The sequence below is a fragment of the Alexandromys fortis genome, unplaced genomic scaffold (assembly GCF_014885135.2).
Source record: "Alexandromys fortis isolate MF-2015 unplaced genomic scaffold, M_Fortis_MF-2015_v1.1 scaffold_78, whole genome shotgun sequence".
Taxonomy (NCBI): Eukaryota; Metazoa; Chordata; class Mammalia; order Rodentia; family Cricetidae; genus Alexandromys; species Alexandromys fortis.
The window spans coordinates 5,064,708-5,084,577 of NW_026067977.1; the positions used below are offsets into that span (position 1 = coordinate 5,064,708).

Genomic DNA, 19,870 nt, shown 5'->3' on the forward strand with positions numbered 1-19,870 from the left:
AAATATTGCTTTTGTAATAATGCCTGCTACCCTGTAGGTCATGTGAATTGTCTCTTGTGGTGGGGTGAAGGCAGACTTGTATATATATACCCAGCTCACCCCTTCCTACCAGAGTGCAACCCCTGGATAAAACCCATAGGCAGAGTCTGTGGCTTGTGTCTGGAGGTTTAGTAATTATGTACAGATTAAAATTGAAAGTTACTATTTAAGATTTTGTATTTGGTTACCCATTTCCATTGTGAGCATTTTTGCCTGTGTAAAATTGTATTTCTGTTTCTAATCCTGACTATGGTTTCTGTTTTTCATGATATAAATGAGAACTGGTAAAGGAAAAAAAATATGAACTTTAGATTTTCTAACTTTCTTTTATTTCATAAAACCTCAGATGAATTATCTATTGAGCCTTATTTTTGTGGTATTAGATATTTTATCCATCATGTAAAATTGTTCAAAATCATATTAATCAGTCTTTTCCAGGGATAGCCTCTAACTCAGTAGTTCTCAACACAGGCCTTTGGAGTCAAATGGCCCTTTTACAGGGGTTGACCGAGAACATCAGAAAACACAGATATTTACATTATAATTCATAATAGCAGCAAGATTACAATTATGAAGTAGCAATGAAAATAATTTTATCTTTGGGGGTCACTACAACATGAGGAGTACCACAACATGTATTAAAAGGTCACAGCACTAGGAAGGTAGAGACCACTGCTCTAAACCAAGGTGAAAACTATAAGAAAGTATTGGCTTTCAAAATGCAATTTTGGGGCTGGAGGTTATGGCTCGGGGTAGTTCAGAGTACTTGCTGCTCTTGCAGAAGCTTGATTCTCAACAACCACATGTCAGTTCACGATCATCAGTAGCTCTAGGTCCAAGGGATCCAATGGCCTCTTCTGCACCCAGGTGGTGCATTTGTATGCAAGCACTCATGCGCATAAAATAAAACCATATGTTTTGTGGTGCATTCTTGGGGCTAGGGATATAGTTCGTTGGTAGAGTGGTTGGATAATAATGTTTCACGAGTGATCTGTCTTAACTGTGCAAACCTGGGGCATGGTGTGGTGGCACATACCTGTAATCCTAGCGCTGGAAAGGTAGAAGAAGCTGAAGGTCGCCCTTGGCTACACAGCAAGGTGAAGGCCAATTTGGGCTAAATGAAACCCTGTCAGAAAGAAACAAAGAGAGGGTAGGAAGGAGAGAGAAAAAAGGGATTCTTGGTGTTATTCTCTACTAGAAGAAGAAGTGTTACAGGAGTACAGTACTGTGAGCAAAAACATAAAAATAAGTAAAATATTTTTCTCTTTGATTTGACAGATAGTTCCCGAGAACTTCAGCGTTTTTAGTTTGATCCAGGAAATGCGAACACAGAGGCCTTCGCTAGTTCAAACTCAGGTAAGGACGACAGTGAACGGATGGCAGTGTGTGTGTGTATCCTGCTGCTTGTCTGTGACGTCCAGAACCTGCTGCTGTGTGTACAGGGGGAGGCGAATTTACTATGCGTTTTCTCTAACTCTGAATATCCCAGTGTTTCTTGTAACCCTTGTCCCAGTCAGATTGTTTTCATTCCTCATATTTTATTGTCTATAATATTATTTCTTGTTTACAAGGAAATTGAAAAAAATTCAATGAGTTTGATTTATTAGAAAGAACTGGCCGATGTTGTGGATCATAAATTAATTTGAAATTTTGTAGTTACAAATCCATCTATGAAGCCACAGAAAATCAGGGACTTCTCATTTCTACTTCAAGAAATGATAAAATTGAAGCAATGAAAAATAACATTAGGACAGGCCTGTTACATAGTGATTGTCACGGTTACCATTTCCCTACAGCTCCTTGTCTATAGGCAAGCTTTAAAAACAGAATTACAACTAGCCCTGTATTATGTCCTGCAGTCATTGAACTCACGATAGATTGCCCACACTTTACGCTAGGAATATTCTTCCTTTTTCTTCTAAACCCAACTCTCTCATTGCCTATAGTGTTAATTTCACACTTATACACCAATAACTGCACTCAACGTTATACATTTATATGTTTTTAAGATGGAACTTAGCATTTATCCACTCATGAATTCATTCATGCATTCAAGCTCTTATTGATATTTATTATGAGTAAGGTATTTTTGTATATCCATTTTCTTAGAATTGTCTTTAAGTCAAAAGGCCTTGAAGTATTTCAAGTCCCTTACAAATGAACTTGCACACAAGTTTGGTATAAAGCAGTTCAAAGTGGCAGCTTAGATATTTTAATATACAAGTTGTGAATGAAGGAAAAAATTAAGAGCTATTAATACAGAAGTATCTGTTTGGCCCACACAGGTTTTTCCATGAACAGATTGTGGAAAAAATAATTTTTCATGTGTTGTCCGTAGGTGTTTTCTATATTCAACCCGTGAGGGGAAAGTTTATGTGAAACAGAAGGAAGCCTTAGCTGGCTTAGATTTCGGGCTCGAAAGGAAAGCAACGGACGCATAACTACACAGAGACACCAGGAAGCATGCAGCCTTGTTACACGAACTGCAGTGTTAATAATAAGCATATCCCATTTCAGAAGGTCTCATCCTGGTCTGGCCTAGTTTTAGGAGTTTGAAGGGAAGCAGAGAGGCTTTCGTATTCCAGCATTGTTAATACCTAGCTGAACAAATCTAACGGCTGTTCTGATTCTTCCGGCACTGCAAATGGCAGCCTAGCCACCAGACAAGGCTTCCTGTTTGGGTCCTGTTCTCACTCAATCTCTATCTATAACTATCTCTCTCTCTCTCTCTCTCTCTCTCTCTCTCTCTCTCTCTCTCTCTCTCTCTCTCTCTCTATCTCCCTCTGTCTCCCTTTCTGACAAGGTCATACCTCAAAAAACAACATAAAAAAGAATTTAACACTGAGGCCCGACTGGGTTTGAGATTGCAACAATCCTTCTGTCTCAACTTCCCGAGTGCAGGGTTTAGAGAAGTGAACTACAGTTGCTGGCTACATTTTCTGTCTTTTAAAAATTATTGCATTCCATGACTATGCTGGGTGATATAGATGCTACGTTGTTCTGCTAAAAAAAATACCTTTTGAAAATGCCCTTGTATGAGATTGTGTAAGTATTAGAGGAAGTGCTCCAGGAAGGAGAAAGGTCAAAGAGAAGCATTACAAGTATTACAAGCCGTAAACCTTGTCATACATGGTAAGAGAGAGGGCTCCTTTCTCTACATTGAATCCTTTTGTAACCACAGATTTGCAACTTTTATCCAGTGGTTTACTTTTCTTTGGTATCTTTGCTAGGACACAATTTCAGCAACCTGATCTAGATACACTAAGCTAAGTCAGAAGACTCAGTTTGTAAGCCACTTGCAGGAATTACTTCTGAATGGCCTTGGACAAACTGACTGTAAACAGGTATAGCCTTCCTCCTTCATAGAGCAACTGTGAAGGTCAATTGGCGAATACATATTGAAGCTATCAGTTCATATACTACCTATTACCTGATTTTTTTTTTCCATAAATGAAGGCGATTTACTCAAGATACATTTAGGATAACATGTAAATAAAAAAAAATGCTAGGGAAGAAAACAGAGAGATAAAAGATAAGTATAAAGTAGGGTTAGAATAGGAAAGAAACATGGCATAAAATCTTGCATGTTAGCTAGAGTTATGTAAAATAAGTATTTCTCGTAGCCTAAAAGCGTATGACTCACACAACATAAGGCACTGTTACTGAGTTTAGTAACGTATGTTGATTGATGTTCCTATTTTGAATTGTTTCTGTTACTCACCTGATATATTTATTTTCTTCATTTGCCCGGCTTGGGATGCTCTTCAGGAACAATACGAACTGGTCAACAGTGCGGTGTTAGAGCTATTTAAGAGGCATATGGTTATTATTGGAGACGAACACTCTGGAAGAGAGGTAATGCTGACATTACATATTTTTCATACGTTTTTGGCCAAAGTGACTCAGATTATTTGTAGGGCTTATGTACAGTCACAACTGAATTGGAATGTCAGGATTTCATAGGGGCTATGTCAGAATCTCCTGTGGAGGACAGATTCATTTGGGGTAGTTTAACTTAAAAAATTCACTCCTTGGTTAGCTTTTTACATATAAATTTCAGCTAACTTTAGAAGCTGAATTTAATTAGGGCAAGCTTGTGTTTTGATCCCAAGTTTTAGGTAATTATCAGCAAGTTAAGTTTATAAATTCATAGGTGAATGTTTCTCCAGGTCTCATCTGTCTTACTTTAGCATACATCCCACAAAAAAATGTTTGTTTGTTTTTTAATTGAGCCCGGTATGGTGACACATAGCTTCAATCCCTGTGAGTTTGGAGGCCAGCTTGGCGAGTTCCAGGCTAGCAAGGGCTACACAGTGAGACCCTGTATCAAAGAACAAAAAACAAAACAAAACAAAATTGAATATATTTATAATGTACAATATGTTTTAAGGTTTGTATACGTTCTGTAATGACTAAATCAAACAAATTTAGTCCTTTATATATTTATAATTTAAGACCTATATTCTATGCAGTTTTCTAATACAAAATACCTCATTATTAACTGTAGTAATTATATTTTATAGTAAACCTCTTGAACTCACTCTTTTTATCTAGTTGAAATTTTGTATCTATTGACCAACATTACCTTGAAACCTCCCTCTGCTAGTGTCTGGTAGTTACCATTCTACTCTATGTGTCTATGAATTTGGATTACCTTAGATTCTATATAGGAATTATGCAATATTTCCATGGTTGCTCATTTTACTTAGCACAATGTCCTCTAGGTTTGTTCATGTTGTCAAAAATAACAAAATATCCTTACTATTTTTCTTAACCACTGAGCCATCTCTCCAGCCTTTACTGTTTTTCTTTCCAGATTTATTTATGTGAATGTTCTATCTGCATGTATGAATTTATGCGAGAAGAGGGCACCAGATCCCACTAAAGATGGTTGAGAGCCACTATGTGGTTGCTGGGAATTGAACTCAGAACCTCTGGAAGAGCAGCCAATGCTCTTAACCAATCTTTCCAGACCCTCCACCCACTTACAAAATGGTACTTGGAATTGAACATATGGTCTTGTGAATGTCAGACAATTGCTTTAGCATTGAGCTATATCATCAGCTCTGGTTTTCAACTTTTTGAGACAGAGTTTTGCTAAATTGTCCAAATTGGCCATGAACTTATGATCCTCTGGCCTCAGCTTCCTAAGCAGCTGAAATTACAAGACTGTGTGAACATGCCTGGCACTGTGTGTGTAACAGGTGTGCACATATGTGTGTGCACTTACCAGTGTAGACGCATGTAGAGGCCAGAGGTTACCGTCAGGATGTCTTCCCCAGTGACATTAGAGCTCTTTATTTTGATTAGATTGACTGGTCAGCAAGCTCTCTCTCCCTGAATCTACCTGTGTCTTGCCTTCAATACCGGGGTTACAGGTCCATCCTACCAGGCTTTTATGTGATTGCTGGGGGTCTAACACAGGTCCTCCCCCAGGCCATTATTTGCTTCTTTCTAAAGGGGGTAATAGTATTCCCTTATGACACTAATGCAGTAGCATGTGAATATATGCCGTGTTTTCTGTAGCCATTCATCTATGGATGGATTCTTGGTTTGACTCTGTAACTTGTCTATTGTGAATGCGCCACATCTGAGTACACTACATAGATTTCATTTCTCTGGAAACATCAGAAGTTAAACTGATCAATTATATGGTAGTTCTGTTTTTAATTTTTTTGAGGGACCTCCACACTGATTTTTCATAATACGTTTACTAGTTCACATTTAAACCAACGGTACATAAATGGGTCCTTCTATATTCTTGCTAACATTAATCTGTCCCCCGCCCCTCCCTGCCTAGTCCTGGGGACTGAACCCAGAGACTCTTTAGTTTCCATTATTGATTCAGTCGCCTTCTTAGTTGAGTTCTATTTAGATTTTCTGTTTCTCCCTTTACTAGTTTGGTAGGGTGGGTATCTCCTAACCATCTTATCTAGGTTGTCCAATTTGTTAGCATGCAATCAATATATGTAGGACTCCTATGCGATTGCTCATAATATTTTAATTCTTTTTGTTTCCACGAGATTGGTTGTAACGTCCACATTTTCATCTTGTGTGTGAGGATACATGTGTAGCTATGGGAGCATGTACACATATGAGGCCAGAGGTCAACTGTGGGTGTCATTCTTCAGGAGCCACCAACCTGATCTTTTGAGATCGAGTATCTCCCTGGGACTTTGGAGTCACTGGTTAGGATAGGTTGACTACCAGGAAGCTCGGGGGTCCTTTGCCTCCACCTCTCTGGTACAGGGATAACAGGTGTGTTACACCAGCCCACTTTTTATTTTCTTGAAGGACCTGTTCTGGGACTTGAGCATAAGTACTTTCCCAAATGTGCTAGTTATTCAGTCCCTGCATTTTCATTTTTGATTACTACTTTGAGGTTTTTTGTTTGTTTTGTTTGAGACAGGATTTCTTTGTAGCCCTGACTGTCCTGGAACTCACACTTTAGACCATGTTGGCCTCGAACTCACAGAGATCCTCCTGCTTCTATCTCCAGAGTGCTGGGATTAAAGGCATGTGCCACCACCACCTGGTGAATTTTTTTCCTCTAATGTAACTAAAACTTGATCAACTTTGTTGATATTTAGAATTTGTTCAGTTTTCCAATTTTTCTTGTTCTCTATTTCATTATCTCCTCTCTAATCTTTTGCTGTTGCAAAGTTTGAGATTGATTTTAGTCTCTCTCTCTCTCTCACACACACACACACACACACACACACACACACTTAGTTCCTTAAAGTGTAAAGTTAGGCTGTTCAATTGGAATCTTTCTTTTTAAAACAAACTGTCATTTATTTTATACTAACTCATCTAAGCTAAATAATGCAGCTTTATATTTAATACAATTTTTTTGTTAATTCTATAAGAATTTATTACAATATATTTTGATCATGTTTACCCCTACTTCTCCCCCTACTTCCTCCCAGAACTACCACCTATTTCTCTACCCCTTCTTAACTTCGTGTCTTCTTTTATAAAGAAATAACCAAGTCTAATTTGTGCTGCTCACGGGTGTGGGACCAGCCACTCGGGCAAGTAGCCACCTTCTGAATAAAACCTGACTCTCCTGTCTCCAGAAGCCATCAACTGTCCATGGCGACTCTGCTCGGGATGGGTCTTATCGAGCCCATGCTCCCCTTCCATGCTGGAATGCCGACTGCTGGCTTGATTTCATGAATGTATTGGTCTTATGTCCAGGATACACTGAGTTCAGAACTAACTCCCTGATCTTTCTCTCCCCTTTTCTATGATGGTCCCTATGCCTTCTGTGTGTGTGTTGGGGCGGGAATTGTTGGGGGTTATCACTTCCTAGCCTTCAAGTATTAAAATACTTTATTGACATTGCTTCATTAAAAAAACAAAGCCAACCAATCAAACACAAAGCTCTGACCTTTCTCTTGAAGATCGAAGCAGGATTTTCAGTTCCTGAACAAAATCTCACTGTACAAGCTGACTCTTGTCCTCCGGATTTACCAAAAAAGTGAGTAAATTTGGCATATCTAAATGCTGACTAATTATGACTAGGGGATGACATCTCCCGCCTGCACTGCTGTGCTGCTCAGAAGAGACCCCTTCCCAGTGTGGCATCATCATTTTCTCCTTCTCTTTCAGCGCCATGAAGGATGCAAAACCGACAAGACAAAGGCTTGAAGTGAAAAGCGCAGATGCCTCTTCCTATGATAGGACTTTTGAAATAAGAGCCGAGGAAGAGTTTGGTTTGCGTTCGGCTAAATCAAGCCCCTCTTTTGACTTTTTAGAGCTAAACTGTAGGTGTAACAGCAAGACTGTCATAACCAGGGAAGGGCTGGCAAAGGCCTCTCCAGGCATGGGAGATCCCCTTCAGAAATACCGAAGTCTGGACTTTGGTTCCATTGTGTGCGGGTCGTGTCCCGATGCTCTGCCTATAAACACAGCAGACAGGTGCCACAACTCGAAGGGGCCAGTGACACGGACCAAATCAACTCCCTTTGAATTGATTCAGCCGAGAAGAACAAACGAGTTGGACATGGAAGACGGTTCTTCCTTCTTGGAATCTCAGCTGCCTGAGCCTTGTCTCATGGAGGTGCAGGCGCCAAGAGCGGTGCCTGTTTCTTCAGGGGAACTCAATTATTCTCTGCCGTGTGCCTCTGAGCACCAGACACGTGCTGTCCCTTGTGTACCACAGCCCAGCCCCAAGCCTTTTAGAGTGCATTCTTGCATGTCGTTAGTAGAAGGTCCGTTTTTCCCACCATCACCTCCAAACAGTGCTGATTCTAAGAGGTCTTTTGATCTGCCTGAGAGGCGAGACCGGGCCTCTTTTCCTTGTTCTCCATTGCTAGCCTCTTCTACAACCTCCCTTTCTTATTGCAACTCACACGAATCTTTAACGGCAAACCCTCTGACCAGGCCATCCCCACCATTAAACCAACAGACAGCTATAGAAGGTAAGCTATGTTCTAAAATCTGTGTAACGTGTTGGAACTTGCCTTGTTTCTATTAAATATTTTGGTTTCTGCTTACCCTAACCCTTCTCTTTCTCTGCTTCTTTTTCTTCTTTTCCTCCACAAAGAAATAAGTTCTAGGGTGTTCTGATGGTGTACTAAATTGAAGAGAACAACAATTAAGCTGTCAGATCTGGGGGTCTATCTACACCAAAGGGAAGGCTTGGCCAACCTCATTCCAGACTTGTTTATCAACAGCCTACAATTTACCTTTAACAGAAACAGCTTCCCAGATACAGAGGGCAAACTGGTCAACAGCACTGCACAGGCACCTAGAAATGATTGATACACACTTTATGAGCCTTTGTTGCTTTTATTGGTTAATGATTAAAGAACTGGCTTGGCCTATAGCATGGGAGTGGGAAGGCAGAGTTGGAGAGACGCCATGGAGCTGCCGCTGGAGATAGACATGCTGAAACTTTGCTGGTAGGCCACGACCTCGTGGTGATATTCAGATTAATAGAAATGGGTTAAATTAAGATGTAGGAGTTAGCCAATAAGAAGCTAGAGCTAATGAGCCAAGCAGCATTTTAATTAATATAGTTTCTGTGTGGTTATTTTTGGTTCTGGGAGACCAGGACAAACAAGCGGCCTCCTCCTACATGCCTATAATGAGTTGACCACATTGCTAAGCATTGAACTCTTTTCCTGTACGAGTGGGAAGGGTAGGATCTAATTTCCTGCACTTTTCTCATCTTAGCAGATGAGAATATTTGCTTAGTATTGTGTGACTTTTTAAATCTTTTAATACAATTTTCCTCTTTATCTCTTATAATTCTAGATTTTTACATATCAGACATACTGTTTTGTTTGACTGAGTAGTCAGAACGTAGTGGAGAGCATCCCATTAGAGATTATCATGTGCTCATTGTTTCCTTCTTTCTAATGAAGTGGATTGGACCTAGTGCCTCACGCGTGCCAGGCCGGTGTTTGAGTGGAACCTCCAGCCCAGACCCTAGTAATCTGACATAAACGATAAAGGAAGCAAAGAGAAGCTTTAATTTGCTTAGGCATATCGCCAAATAATCCATAAGGAGCATTGACTTAGAAAGCACAGAAAACGTTTGCTGTATAACATTGATTGCCGTTTCCTTTTTCCTCTTTTTGAAGTCATGGGACTTAAGTCTAGCAAGTCAGACAAGGGCTCTGTCATGGAGGGATAGTCCCGGCCTGTGTTCCTTTCTTTTTTTCTTGATTTAGATAGGATCTTTCCACTAAAGCCAGCCTAGACTCACTGCCCCAGACTCTCAAGTGTGGGGCTTAGTTCTCTCTTTCCTTCTCTGTGTGGCACGTTTATATGTATGTATGTAGGTACACGCATGTGGAGGTGAAGTGAAGATCTCAGGGGAATTGCTCTGTCACTCTCTGCCCTATGATCTTAGGATGTGTCTCACTGCCCTCAGAGCTTGCCTTTCACTGCCCTACCCCAGGCTGGGTAAGCAAGCCCTTGTCTCCGCCCCTTCTCCTCCAGTGCTGGGCTTCTTCCGTGGATGCCGGGGATCTGAACTCGGGGGCTCATCCTCGCAGTAAACCATCATTTCCCCAGGCCCAAGTTTTATTTGCTTGTTTTTTTTGTTGTTGTTTGCTATTCCTGTTTTGTTTTTTTTTTTTCAGAAAGGGTCTCATGAAACCCATGCTGGCATCAAATTCTTTTTTTTTAATTATTTATTTATTATTTATACAGTGCTCTGTCTGCATGCCAGAAGAGGGAACCAGATCAAATTACAGATGGTTGTGAGCCACCATATGGTTGCTGGGAATTGAACTCAGGACCTCTGGAAGAGCAGCCAGTGCTCTTAACCTCTGAGCCATCTCTCCAGCCCCTGGCATCAAATTCTTTAACTAAACAAGGATGACTCTGAATTCTTGATAAGTATGTACTATGAAGACCTGGCAGATTCGGTAGAAGAGTGAATCATTTGTCGCAATGTTTTTAATCTGGATCAGAGAAAGTTCTTCTTTTACAGTTCAATTATATTTAAAATTTAAGGAATTTTGCTTTCTTTACTAACGTGTATGTGAATGGGTGGTGTTGTGTCTGTGTGTCTGTGTTTAGGTCAGAGAACAGCTTGCGGAGTGAGTTTTCTATTTCTGTCACGTGGGGTCTGGGGGCTGCACTCCGCTGTCAGGCTTAGTAGCAAGAGCCTTCACACACTGAGACCCCTCGCCATCTGCTGTTTTCTTTTTATAAATAACCATTATGCTTTAAACTTCTCAGATCATCAAAAACAACAGTTATTTTCATATTGCAGAGAAATCGACATGTCTGCCACCTGGTGGCAGTTTCTTATAATACTGCAAAAATTCCGATTTTTTTAATTAAACAGAAAACTTCGTAGGCTTTTGAGCTTGCCATAGATCTCTAGTTCACTTCCATCCCCAAATTTTCTCCTTCTTTTTTAATGAACACTTCCTTTTTCTGTAATGAGCATCCAGAGTGATTCTGTATAGAATGGAAAAAGGATTATTTTTTGCCTTCTATGTAAGTGAATGTTTAACTGATGAAAATATCTTATTAGGAATTCTATAGGAAACAAAAGGAAAGAGTTAGAGAACATTCCAAACCATCCTAACAGTGACTTTATCGAAACATTTGGAAACATTCAAACCTTTAAACCCAGTACAAAATTTCCAAGAACAAGTAAAGCTTTTACCTAAAGACAAATTTATTTTTTTCATAGAGTAAGCAAATACAAATCTGTTAAATTTATATTTAGGATTATATTGGAATCTAAGGATCTCCTTTGTTATCAAAAACTTGTGATTACATTTTCGTTATTTGGACAGCAGCTTCTCCGAGGATAGATGATGAAATTCCCCCTCCTCTCCCTGAACGGACACCTGAGTCTTTTATTGTGGCTGAGGATGCTGGTGAGTACAATTCAGTAAGTATAAAGTGTGTGTGCCTTCTCAGGCCCCTTTAGGGTTCTGTGTGCTGCCGCTGAGTACCCATTTGTCTCTTTTAAAAATAACCTCATTTAGCCGGGCAGTGGTGGCGCACACCTTTAGTCCCAGCACTTGGGAGACAGAGGCAAGCAGATCTCTATGGGTTCGAGGCCAGCGTGGTCTACAAATCAAGTTCCAGGACAGTTGAGGTGGTTACATAGAGAAACACTATCTCAAAAGATAAACAAAACAATCCCATTCCTAAGAACTGGACACATTCACCCTCTTGTGCGAGACTTCTCACCAGGGTTACTCCACCCTTACCTTTGGTGGTGACGGTATAAATGGAGCATACAGGAATGGAGCGGACCATCTGAGTCAATGATCCACCTCTCTGTAGGACTTTAGTACCTTTTTCTGACTCGACTCGTTTGTATTCAACAGACTATAGTTTATTCTATACGTTTTCTTGTTTTAGACATTATTTTATTTTAGGTGTATGGATGCTTTGCCTGTATGTATATATGTGTACCACGTGTGCCTTGTGCCTGCAGAAGTCAGGAAGGGCACCCCTGGAGCTGGAGTTGGGGATGGCTGTGAGCCACTATGTGGGTGCTGGGAACTGAACCCAGGTCCCCTGACAGAACACCTCCTCTCCAGACTCGATTCCCCACAGTTAAACAAGCTGTCACACAGTAGTTATTACGTAAATTCTAAATGTAAAACAACATGTTGTAGGATATGGGGAATACGGAAGGTGTGCAACACACACCTCTCAGTCTTTAGAAGCTGACATTTGAAGGGCAGGATGTGCATATGAATCTTTATGCTTGTTATTTCAAGACCATATAACAATGATAGGTGAAAGACACAGGAATTCAAAGGACAGGAGATCCTTCAGGTTGAGAGCAGTCAGGATGGCCCAGAGAAAGAGCAAACATCTGAGCTGACTCATAAAAGGCAGAAAGGTGTTTCATAGTAGATGGGCTGCTCACTGTAGTCACGTCATGGGCTGGACCATGCTAGCAGAGAAATCACAGACAGTGACTTTTAATGACATGTGCATATTATTTTAGATGAACCACTTGGAATAATGTTTCCTGATTCTAAAAGAAAAAAATTCTGTATTTCTGATAATCTGTTATATATTTCTATATATTCTTTGAACCAACTATTTAAGTATATGCCTTGATTTCAGAGATAAGAAAATTCATTAAGCATTTAGAAGCCCTACAGGCTGCGAATGTAGCTTAGCGTTAGAGCATTTGTCTAGCACTGCAAGACTCTGCGTTTAATCCCCAGGACTGAATTTAAAAATAGCTCCCAACTGTAAGGCTGGGAAATCACAGCGTTAATGTAATTGTTGTTACGATTACTGTTAATAGTATGGGCACACACAATTATCCTTTTCTTTCTTCTTAACTCACAAAGCAAAGAACATCATTCCTTTCCAAATGTCATAAAGCAATTACAACTTTGACAACTTCAAATAATGTTCTAAATTATGAATTCAGGAGGAGATTGCTATAGAACCAATTTTCATATGATACAAAACTAGAAAAATCACTGTAAGAGGTAAAGGGGGGCTCCTACCTCTTACAGGTCCCCCAAAATAACTCAACATCTACTAAACATTCAAGTCTAAGACCTGAAACTATGAAACAACTAGAAAAAACTTCAGGACCAGCCAGGCGGTGGTGGTGCATGCCTTTAATCCCAGCACTTGGGAGGCAGAGGCAGGTGGATCTCTGTGAGTTCGAGACCAGCCTGGTCTACAAGAGCTAGTTCCAGGACAGGCTCCAAAAACCACAGAGAAACCCTGTCTCGAAAAACCAAAAAAAAAAAAAAAATTCAGGACTTTGGGATGGGAAAGGATACTTTTGAACAGGACATTAAAAAAACAAGGAAATAAAAAACAAGAATGGACAAGTGAAATTATACTAAAGGGCCTTATGCAGCAAAAGCAATAATCTTTGCGTTTAACTTAGAAAACCTTCATTCATTATGCATCTAACAAGTACAGCAGTGGTCAACATTACTTTAGTGACTCAGATTTTATTGCTATCTATCTATCTATCTATCTATCTATCTATCTATTTGGTATTTTCAAGATGAGGTTTTTCTATGTAGCCATGGCTATCCAGGAACTTTCTATGTAGACCAGGCTAGGCTCAAATTCACAGATTGACCTGCCTCTGCTTCCTGAGTGCAGGGATTAAAGGTATGAATATGAACTACCATGTCCTGTCTGAATAGTGATATTCTGGATATTGACCAAAATGTGTAAGGAACATACAAAAAGTTAACATCAAAGAATATAAGTAGCCTGACTTTAAAATTGGCAGTAGATCTCAAAAGAAGGCATTCCTATGGGCAACAGAGATACAGATATTCAGGACCAATAGCCATCAAAGAAATACAAGTGAAAACCACAACGTGACATAACCCCACTCTACTCCAAAACTCAAGTGGCAGCTGGAGCCAGGCATGGTGGCACATGTCTTTAATCGCAGCACTCCAGAGGCAGTGACAGGCAGATCTCTGAGTTTGAGGCCATCTGGTCTACAGAGTGAGTTTCAGGACAACCAGGACTACACAGAAAAACGCTGTCTTGGGGAGAAAATGTGGGACTGGAGAGATGACTCAGGGGTTAAGATCACTAGTTACTTCTCTACAGAACCCAGGTTCAGTTCCCAGCACCCACACTGTTTGCTCACAACCATCTGTAATTATAGTTCCAATGGGGTTGATGCCCTCTGGCCTCTGTGGGCACTGGACACATGTGGTACATACACATACATGCATATAAAATTAAAAAAAAAAAACAGATTAGGGCCTGGAAGGTAGCTCAGAAGGTAAAATCACTTGTCTGACACCCTGAGTTTGAGCCCTGAAACCAGCATTAAGGTAGGAGAATTTATTCACAAAGTTGTTCTCTGGCCTCTTTATAGACACAGAAGCATATACTATACTTCCTAACCATAAAGTAAAAACAAAAGATAAATGCTGGCAAGAATGTATAGAAAAGGCAACCCCTGCATAGTGTTGTTAGTGGAGCTGTAAATTAAGGCAGCCATTACTGAAAGCAGTATGGAAGCTGAGTGTAGTGGTGTGTCTGTAAGCCTGGCACTCAGGTGCATGGAGGCTGTGTTAGTCACTTTTCTCATTGCTATGACAAAAATACCTTGTTATTACTCATTTTCCCCTGAGTTTTGCTGATATTATATACTAAAAAACTGGGTAACATCTACTGGGGAATGCATAGGTACTTCACAAACATTAGTACAGACTGCAGTTGTCATTATATATTCATATTATCACATTACTAATATATATATATATATAGGTACTATAATGTGGATATTAAAAAGCATGAGATTTTGAAGCAGTCTATATCTATTAAAAAGTACCAAAACATATAACCTTAATTAAAGAATATACTTTCTGAGGGGCGGGTATGGTGGTACATGCCTTTAACCCCAGCACTTTGGAGGTGAAGTCAGGCAGATCTTCATGAGTTCAAATCTAACCTGGCCTATATAGTGAATATTAATCTCAAAAACAAATGAAACAAAACAATCAATAAACAAAACAAAAACAAACAAACAAAAACAAAAACTAACAAAATACTTTCTGAGACAGATATGGAGGCTCACATAATAACCCTAGCACCTGGGAAGCTGCTGCAGAACAGCCAAAAGTTCAAGCTGCCATTGATTATAGAGTAAGACCCTGTCTCAATAAAACAGCAAAAATACATGTGTTTGGGGCTGGAAAGATTGATGGTTTAGGGGGTAAAGGCACTGGCTGCTCCTCTGGAGAACCCAGGTTTGGTTCTCAGCACCCACATGATGGCTCATCCTCATCCATAACTCTAGCTTCAGGGGATTTGGTTCTCTCTTCTGATCTTTGCAGGTACCAGGCACACGTGTGTTACACATACACACATGCAGGCTGTCTTAGTCACTGTTTTATTTCTGTGAAGAGGCACCATGACCAAGCAACTCTTTCACAAGAAAGTATTTAATTGGGGGGTTGTTTATAGTTTCGGAGGGTTAGTGTGTTATGATGGAGAAAGCATGGCGGCACCTATGTACTAGAGCTGAGAGCTACATCCTGATCCGTAGGCAGCAGGAGCGGGGAAGAAAAGAGGGAAGGAGATGGAGGGGAGAGTCTCACTGGGCCTGGCCTGGGCTTTTGAAACCTTGAAGTCCAGTCCTATGGATCCACTACCTCCAACAAAGCCACACCCCCCTCAATAAGGCCACACCTCCTAATCCATCCTAAACAGTTCTTCAACTGGGGACTAAGGATGTAAATATATGAACGTATGGAAGGTCACCCATTCAAACACAGGCAAAGCGCTCATATCCATAAAATATTTTTAAAAATACTATTCTTTAAATTGTTGATTTTCTCATTTGTAAAATGGAGTTGATGTGTATGTGTGTGTGTGTGAACTGAGATAATTCATTTAAAGCTTTTTAGCACAATGTCACCAAATAGACCTCATTAAATATCTTCCAAGTGTTAGCATAAGCAGACTATGTAGGAAAAAATCACTACTTTTTTTTTTTTTTGAGACAAGTTTAGCCATGCAGCAGCTCAGGTGGTCTTAAACTTTGTCCTCCTGCCTCAGCCTACAAAGTGCTAGAAATACAAGTGTACGCTACTATGTCCAGTTTAAAAGTCCTACTCAATGCTTATACTGAAGTTAGGTGGATAAAATTAATACCTGCGTCGGATCATTGATTGATTATCTGTGTGACACTAATTCAAATCAACAGGATTCTGGTGTGTGTGGGGAGGGAAGGATGGTGTAACTGGAGGGGTTAGGAAAGGCTTTACTCAGCAAAGAAACGATCTTCAAGAATTTAGGGAAAAAAAGAATTACGGAAGTAATGACAAGCCTAATACGACTCAAAAAAATAACATGCAAAGAAATCATGAGTAGGTTGTTTGTTTTACAGTGCTGAGATCAAATTCAGGGCTTCATACATGTTAGGTAAGTGTTCTACCACTGAGCTACTCCCCCAGCTGGTGGCTAGGTTATTCTCATTGCAACAGAGGTTCAGCTTTAAAATAAGAAGATAAATTTAGATGAAGTGCAGTAAGCTTTGAAGCTCGACAGAAGAAATATCCAGAATGTAAAAATCCATGAAGACAGTGAGGTGGTAGACCAAGCCTCCATCTCACAGAGCATCACAAGGCCAGCCCCTCCTACCCTGTCTGGACTAGAGGACTCTAGGAACCCCTCTTACACATGGCATAGAACCTACTAGAGCCAGAGGGCAGTGAGAACTTCATTTTTAAGTCAGCATAGCTGTGCCGGCAATTTTACTCCCTAACTGTCTCAAGCTTTTGTTGTTATGATTTATCATGATGGACTGGACCCTGAAATTATGAGCCCAAATAAACCCTTTCTCTGTTAAAAGCAAGCAAGCAAGCAAATTAGTGGTTTCCAGGGCTAGGGGCAAAGGAGAGGAGGGAGATAGGAATGGTGTAGAGCTAGCTTCCTTTCATGGTGATGAAAACTGTTCTGAAATTATACAATGATGACGATTTGCAATACTATGAGTGCACTGTTACAGATGAGAAATCTTATGTGTACTTTACCAGATACCATAAGCTAGGCAGAGGAACACAAACCTAATACAGACAATAACAACACTGTAGATTCTTTCTTTAGGAGCACTTAAGATAAAATGATATTTCAGGAAAACATCCACCAAGATATTGCTAACAATTTACTTCTCAGAATATTCCCTAAAAGCAAACGGAAAGATCAAGAACTGCCTTGAAGTGTTTATCAAATAGTTATTGGGTTGGTACTGGAAATCAGTGCTATACAGCATATAAGAAATAAACGACAATACTCACATTATAGGTGAATTTTACAGCTTCAAAGTACTATGTCCAGGGCTGTCGAGATTGCTCAGAAGATAAATGCTTGCCTTGCAAACTTGATGAGCAGAATTCAATCCCTGTAACCCACATAAAGAAGATGGATAGGTCTGTGGAGATGGTTGTGGTAAGGGCTCTTGCCACCAAGCGTGACAACTTGAGTTGGATGTACGCAGTAGAAGTAGAGAACTAACTTCCACAAGTTATCCTCTACACACACAGTAGTATGTGTGTGGCCCCCATAAAGGTTAAAACTTAAAAACCCAGATGTGGCAGTACCACAGCTGTAATCCCAGCACACCTATAAGGGATGAGAGGTAGCGGCAATACCACACCTATAATCCCAGCACACCTAAAAGGGATGAGAGGTAGAGATGGGAAGATCACCTGGGAGCTTGAGTGCGGGTAAGCCTAGAGTGCCGAGGTCAGTGAAAACAGAGAGACCTTGTCTGAAACCAGGTGGGAAGACAACTTCAGAAAAACTGTCTTTTGTTACGTGTGCACTATGACACACATGCACATACACACAAGCGTGTCCATGCAAACATACCTTTGACAGGTGAAACTCTAATGCTTTCATTTTAGGAATGTACTAATATATGGTATAACAACACTTAAGTGCTATATGATAAGAAATTTATGTCACCAGAACATTTTGTATTTTAGGTGTTTACATCATGGGAAAATTACTCATTATTTAAAATTAAGAAAAATTTCAAAGATGTACCTAGCTTCTAGCATGTAGCACCATTATATTGATAAGTTGTCCTGATAGTATCTGATTTCCAGATTGCATTGCTTTTCTCCAGCTATCTCAGAAATGGCTTTTCAGCCGGACATTTGAGTGGTGACACACGCCTTTGACCCCAGCACTTGAGAGGATCTCTCTGTGAGTTACAGAACAGCTTGGTCTGCATAGTGCACTCCAGGACAGAAAGGACCACATAATAAAACTGTCTAAAAAAAAAGTCCTTTTATAGTCAGCGTATAGTCAGCTAGAGTCAAACAAAATCTACATATCGCATTTTTTGTTTCTTTTAATATCTGTAACAGTTCTTCCTTTTTGCAATTTCTAACCGTGTTCATTTGCTGAAGAGAATGGATTACTGGTCCTTCATGACCAATAATTGTATTCCCATGACTAATTTAACATGTTCCTTTATCCACTAAACCTACCTGTAAAATAAACTAGATCAGAACCTTGTTAAAATCAGTTCCCAGCTTCTTTGGAAGAATACATCTGTGAGTTTGTGTATGATGAATCATGGGCTCCTTGGTCAACAAAGCAGGCCTACACTTTTGAGGCTCAGGTCATCGTTCAGATAATTCCTTTTACATGGTGTGACAGTCCGTTCCATGGTTGCTATGTCCACCCCAGGAGATGGAGACCCTGGAGGGCAGTAAATGTTGTAAATCTTTGTGGCAGCTGGACACGGGGCACACACCTGCAATCCTTTATTTATTTTTTTTAATATTTATTTATTTATTATGTATTCTGTCTGTGTGTATGCCTGCAGGCCAGAAGAGGGCACCAGACCTCATTACAGATGGTTGTGAGCCACCATGTGGTTGCTGCAGGGAATTGAACTCAGGACCTTTGGAAGAGCAGGCAATGCTCTAAACCTCTGAGCCATCTCTCCAGCCCCTTTGGCTAGCCTTTAGACACGCGTGTGAGGAACTATCTTGATTAGATTGAGGAAAGACGACCCACCCCAGGAGTGATTAGCATCATTCTCTGGGATTGGGTCCTGGACTGAATAACAAGACCTCCAGCTGAGTGGAACCAGCACTCGGCACTCCCAATCTTCTGACCATGTGTGCAGTGTGGCCAGCTGAGCTTGAGCCCCGCCCCCAGGACTACCCCCCTTGAATTTATATACACTGGGCCTGTGAGTCAACACAAACAACCCCTTTCCTCAAGTTGCTCTTCCCAGGTGTGTTGTCATGGCGACAGGAAAAGTAAGACAGTGGTTGCACGCTAAAATGGAGTGAAAGCAAAAATTACATGGACACAAAACATGTTCTGACCTGACTTTTAACTGGTGGATTTCTTTGCTTTGCTATATACTTTCCTCATCACAGATCTACATCAGGATGATTCTCCTCCACCTCCACTCCCAGAAAGAACTCTGGAGTCCTTCTTCCTTGCTGATGAAGACTGTAAGTTGGCATTACTTCCCAAAAAAACGTATAAAATGGAATGTTGAAAGGTTTAAAAAATTGTGGTGGTGCATGCCTGTTATCTCAGTCCTTGAGACGTGAAGACTAGAGCAGCAGGAGTTCAAGGTCATCCTTAGCCATATTGTTTAAGGACAGCCTAAGCTGTTTGAGACCCTGTCTCCTAAAAACATAGACAAGGCTGGGTATGGTGATGGGCTAGGGGGCAGAGGCAGATCTCTGTGAGTTTTTTAGAACCTGCCTAAAAGGAGCCAAAACAACAAAGTTAAATACAATAAATGCTACATGGAAAGGTACAAAGAATGAGTAAATAAAAGAATAAATTTTAAAGCCTACAATATATAATGAAAATGATACTTAAGAAGGCGAAACATATAGGC

The 19,870-nt window shown here is 40.4% G+C and overlaps 1 protein-coding gene across 2 annotated transcripts in view; it reads left to right on the plus strand.

Moving 5' to 3' along the window:
* Ptpn22 (protein tyrosine phosphatase non-receptor type 22) overlaps positions 1-19,870 on the plus strand; it is a 51,103-nt gene that overhangs the window by 20,999 nt on the left and 10,234 nt on the right. Inside the window, exons 10-15 of one of the 2 annotated variants that reach the window (XM_050157491.1) lie at positions 1,318-1,395; positions 3,808-3,894; positions 7,446-7,522; positions 7,654-8,465; positions 11,310-11,393; positions 19,395-19,472. In XM_050157491.1, coding sequence (XP_050013448.1) covers positions 1,318-1,395; positions 3,808-3,894; positions 7,446-7,522; positions 7,654-8,465; positions 11,310-11,393; positions 19,395-19,472 — 1,216 coding nt within the window. The remainder of the gene's footprint in view (positions 1-1,317; positions 1,396-3,807; positions 3,895-7,445; positions 7,523-7,653; positions 8,466-11,309; positions 11,394-19,394; positions 19,473-19,870) is intronic. The other variant, XM_050157492.1, reaches the window with a different exon arrangement.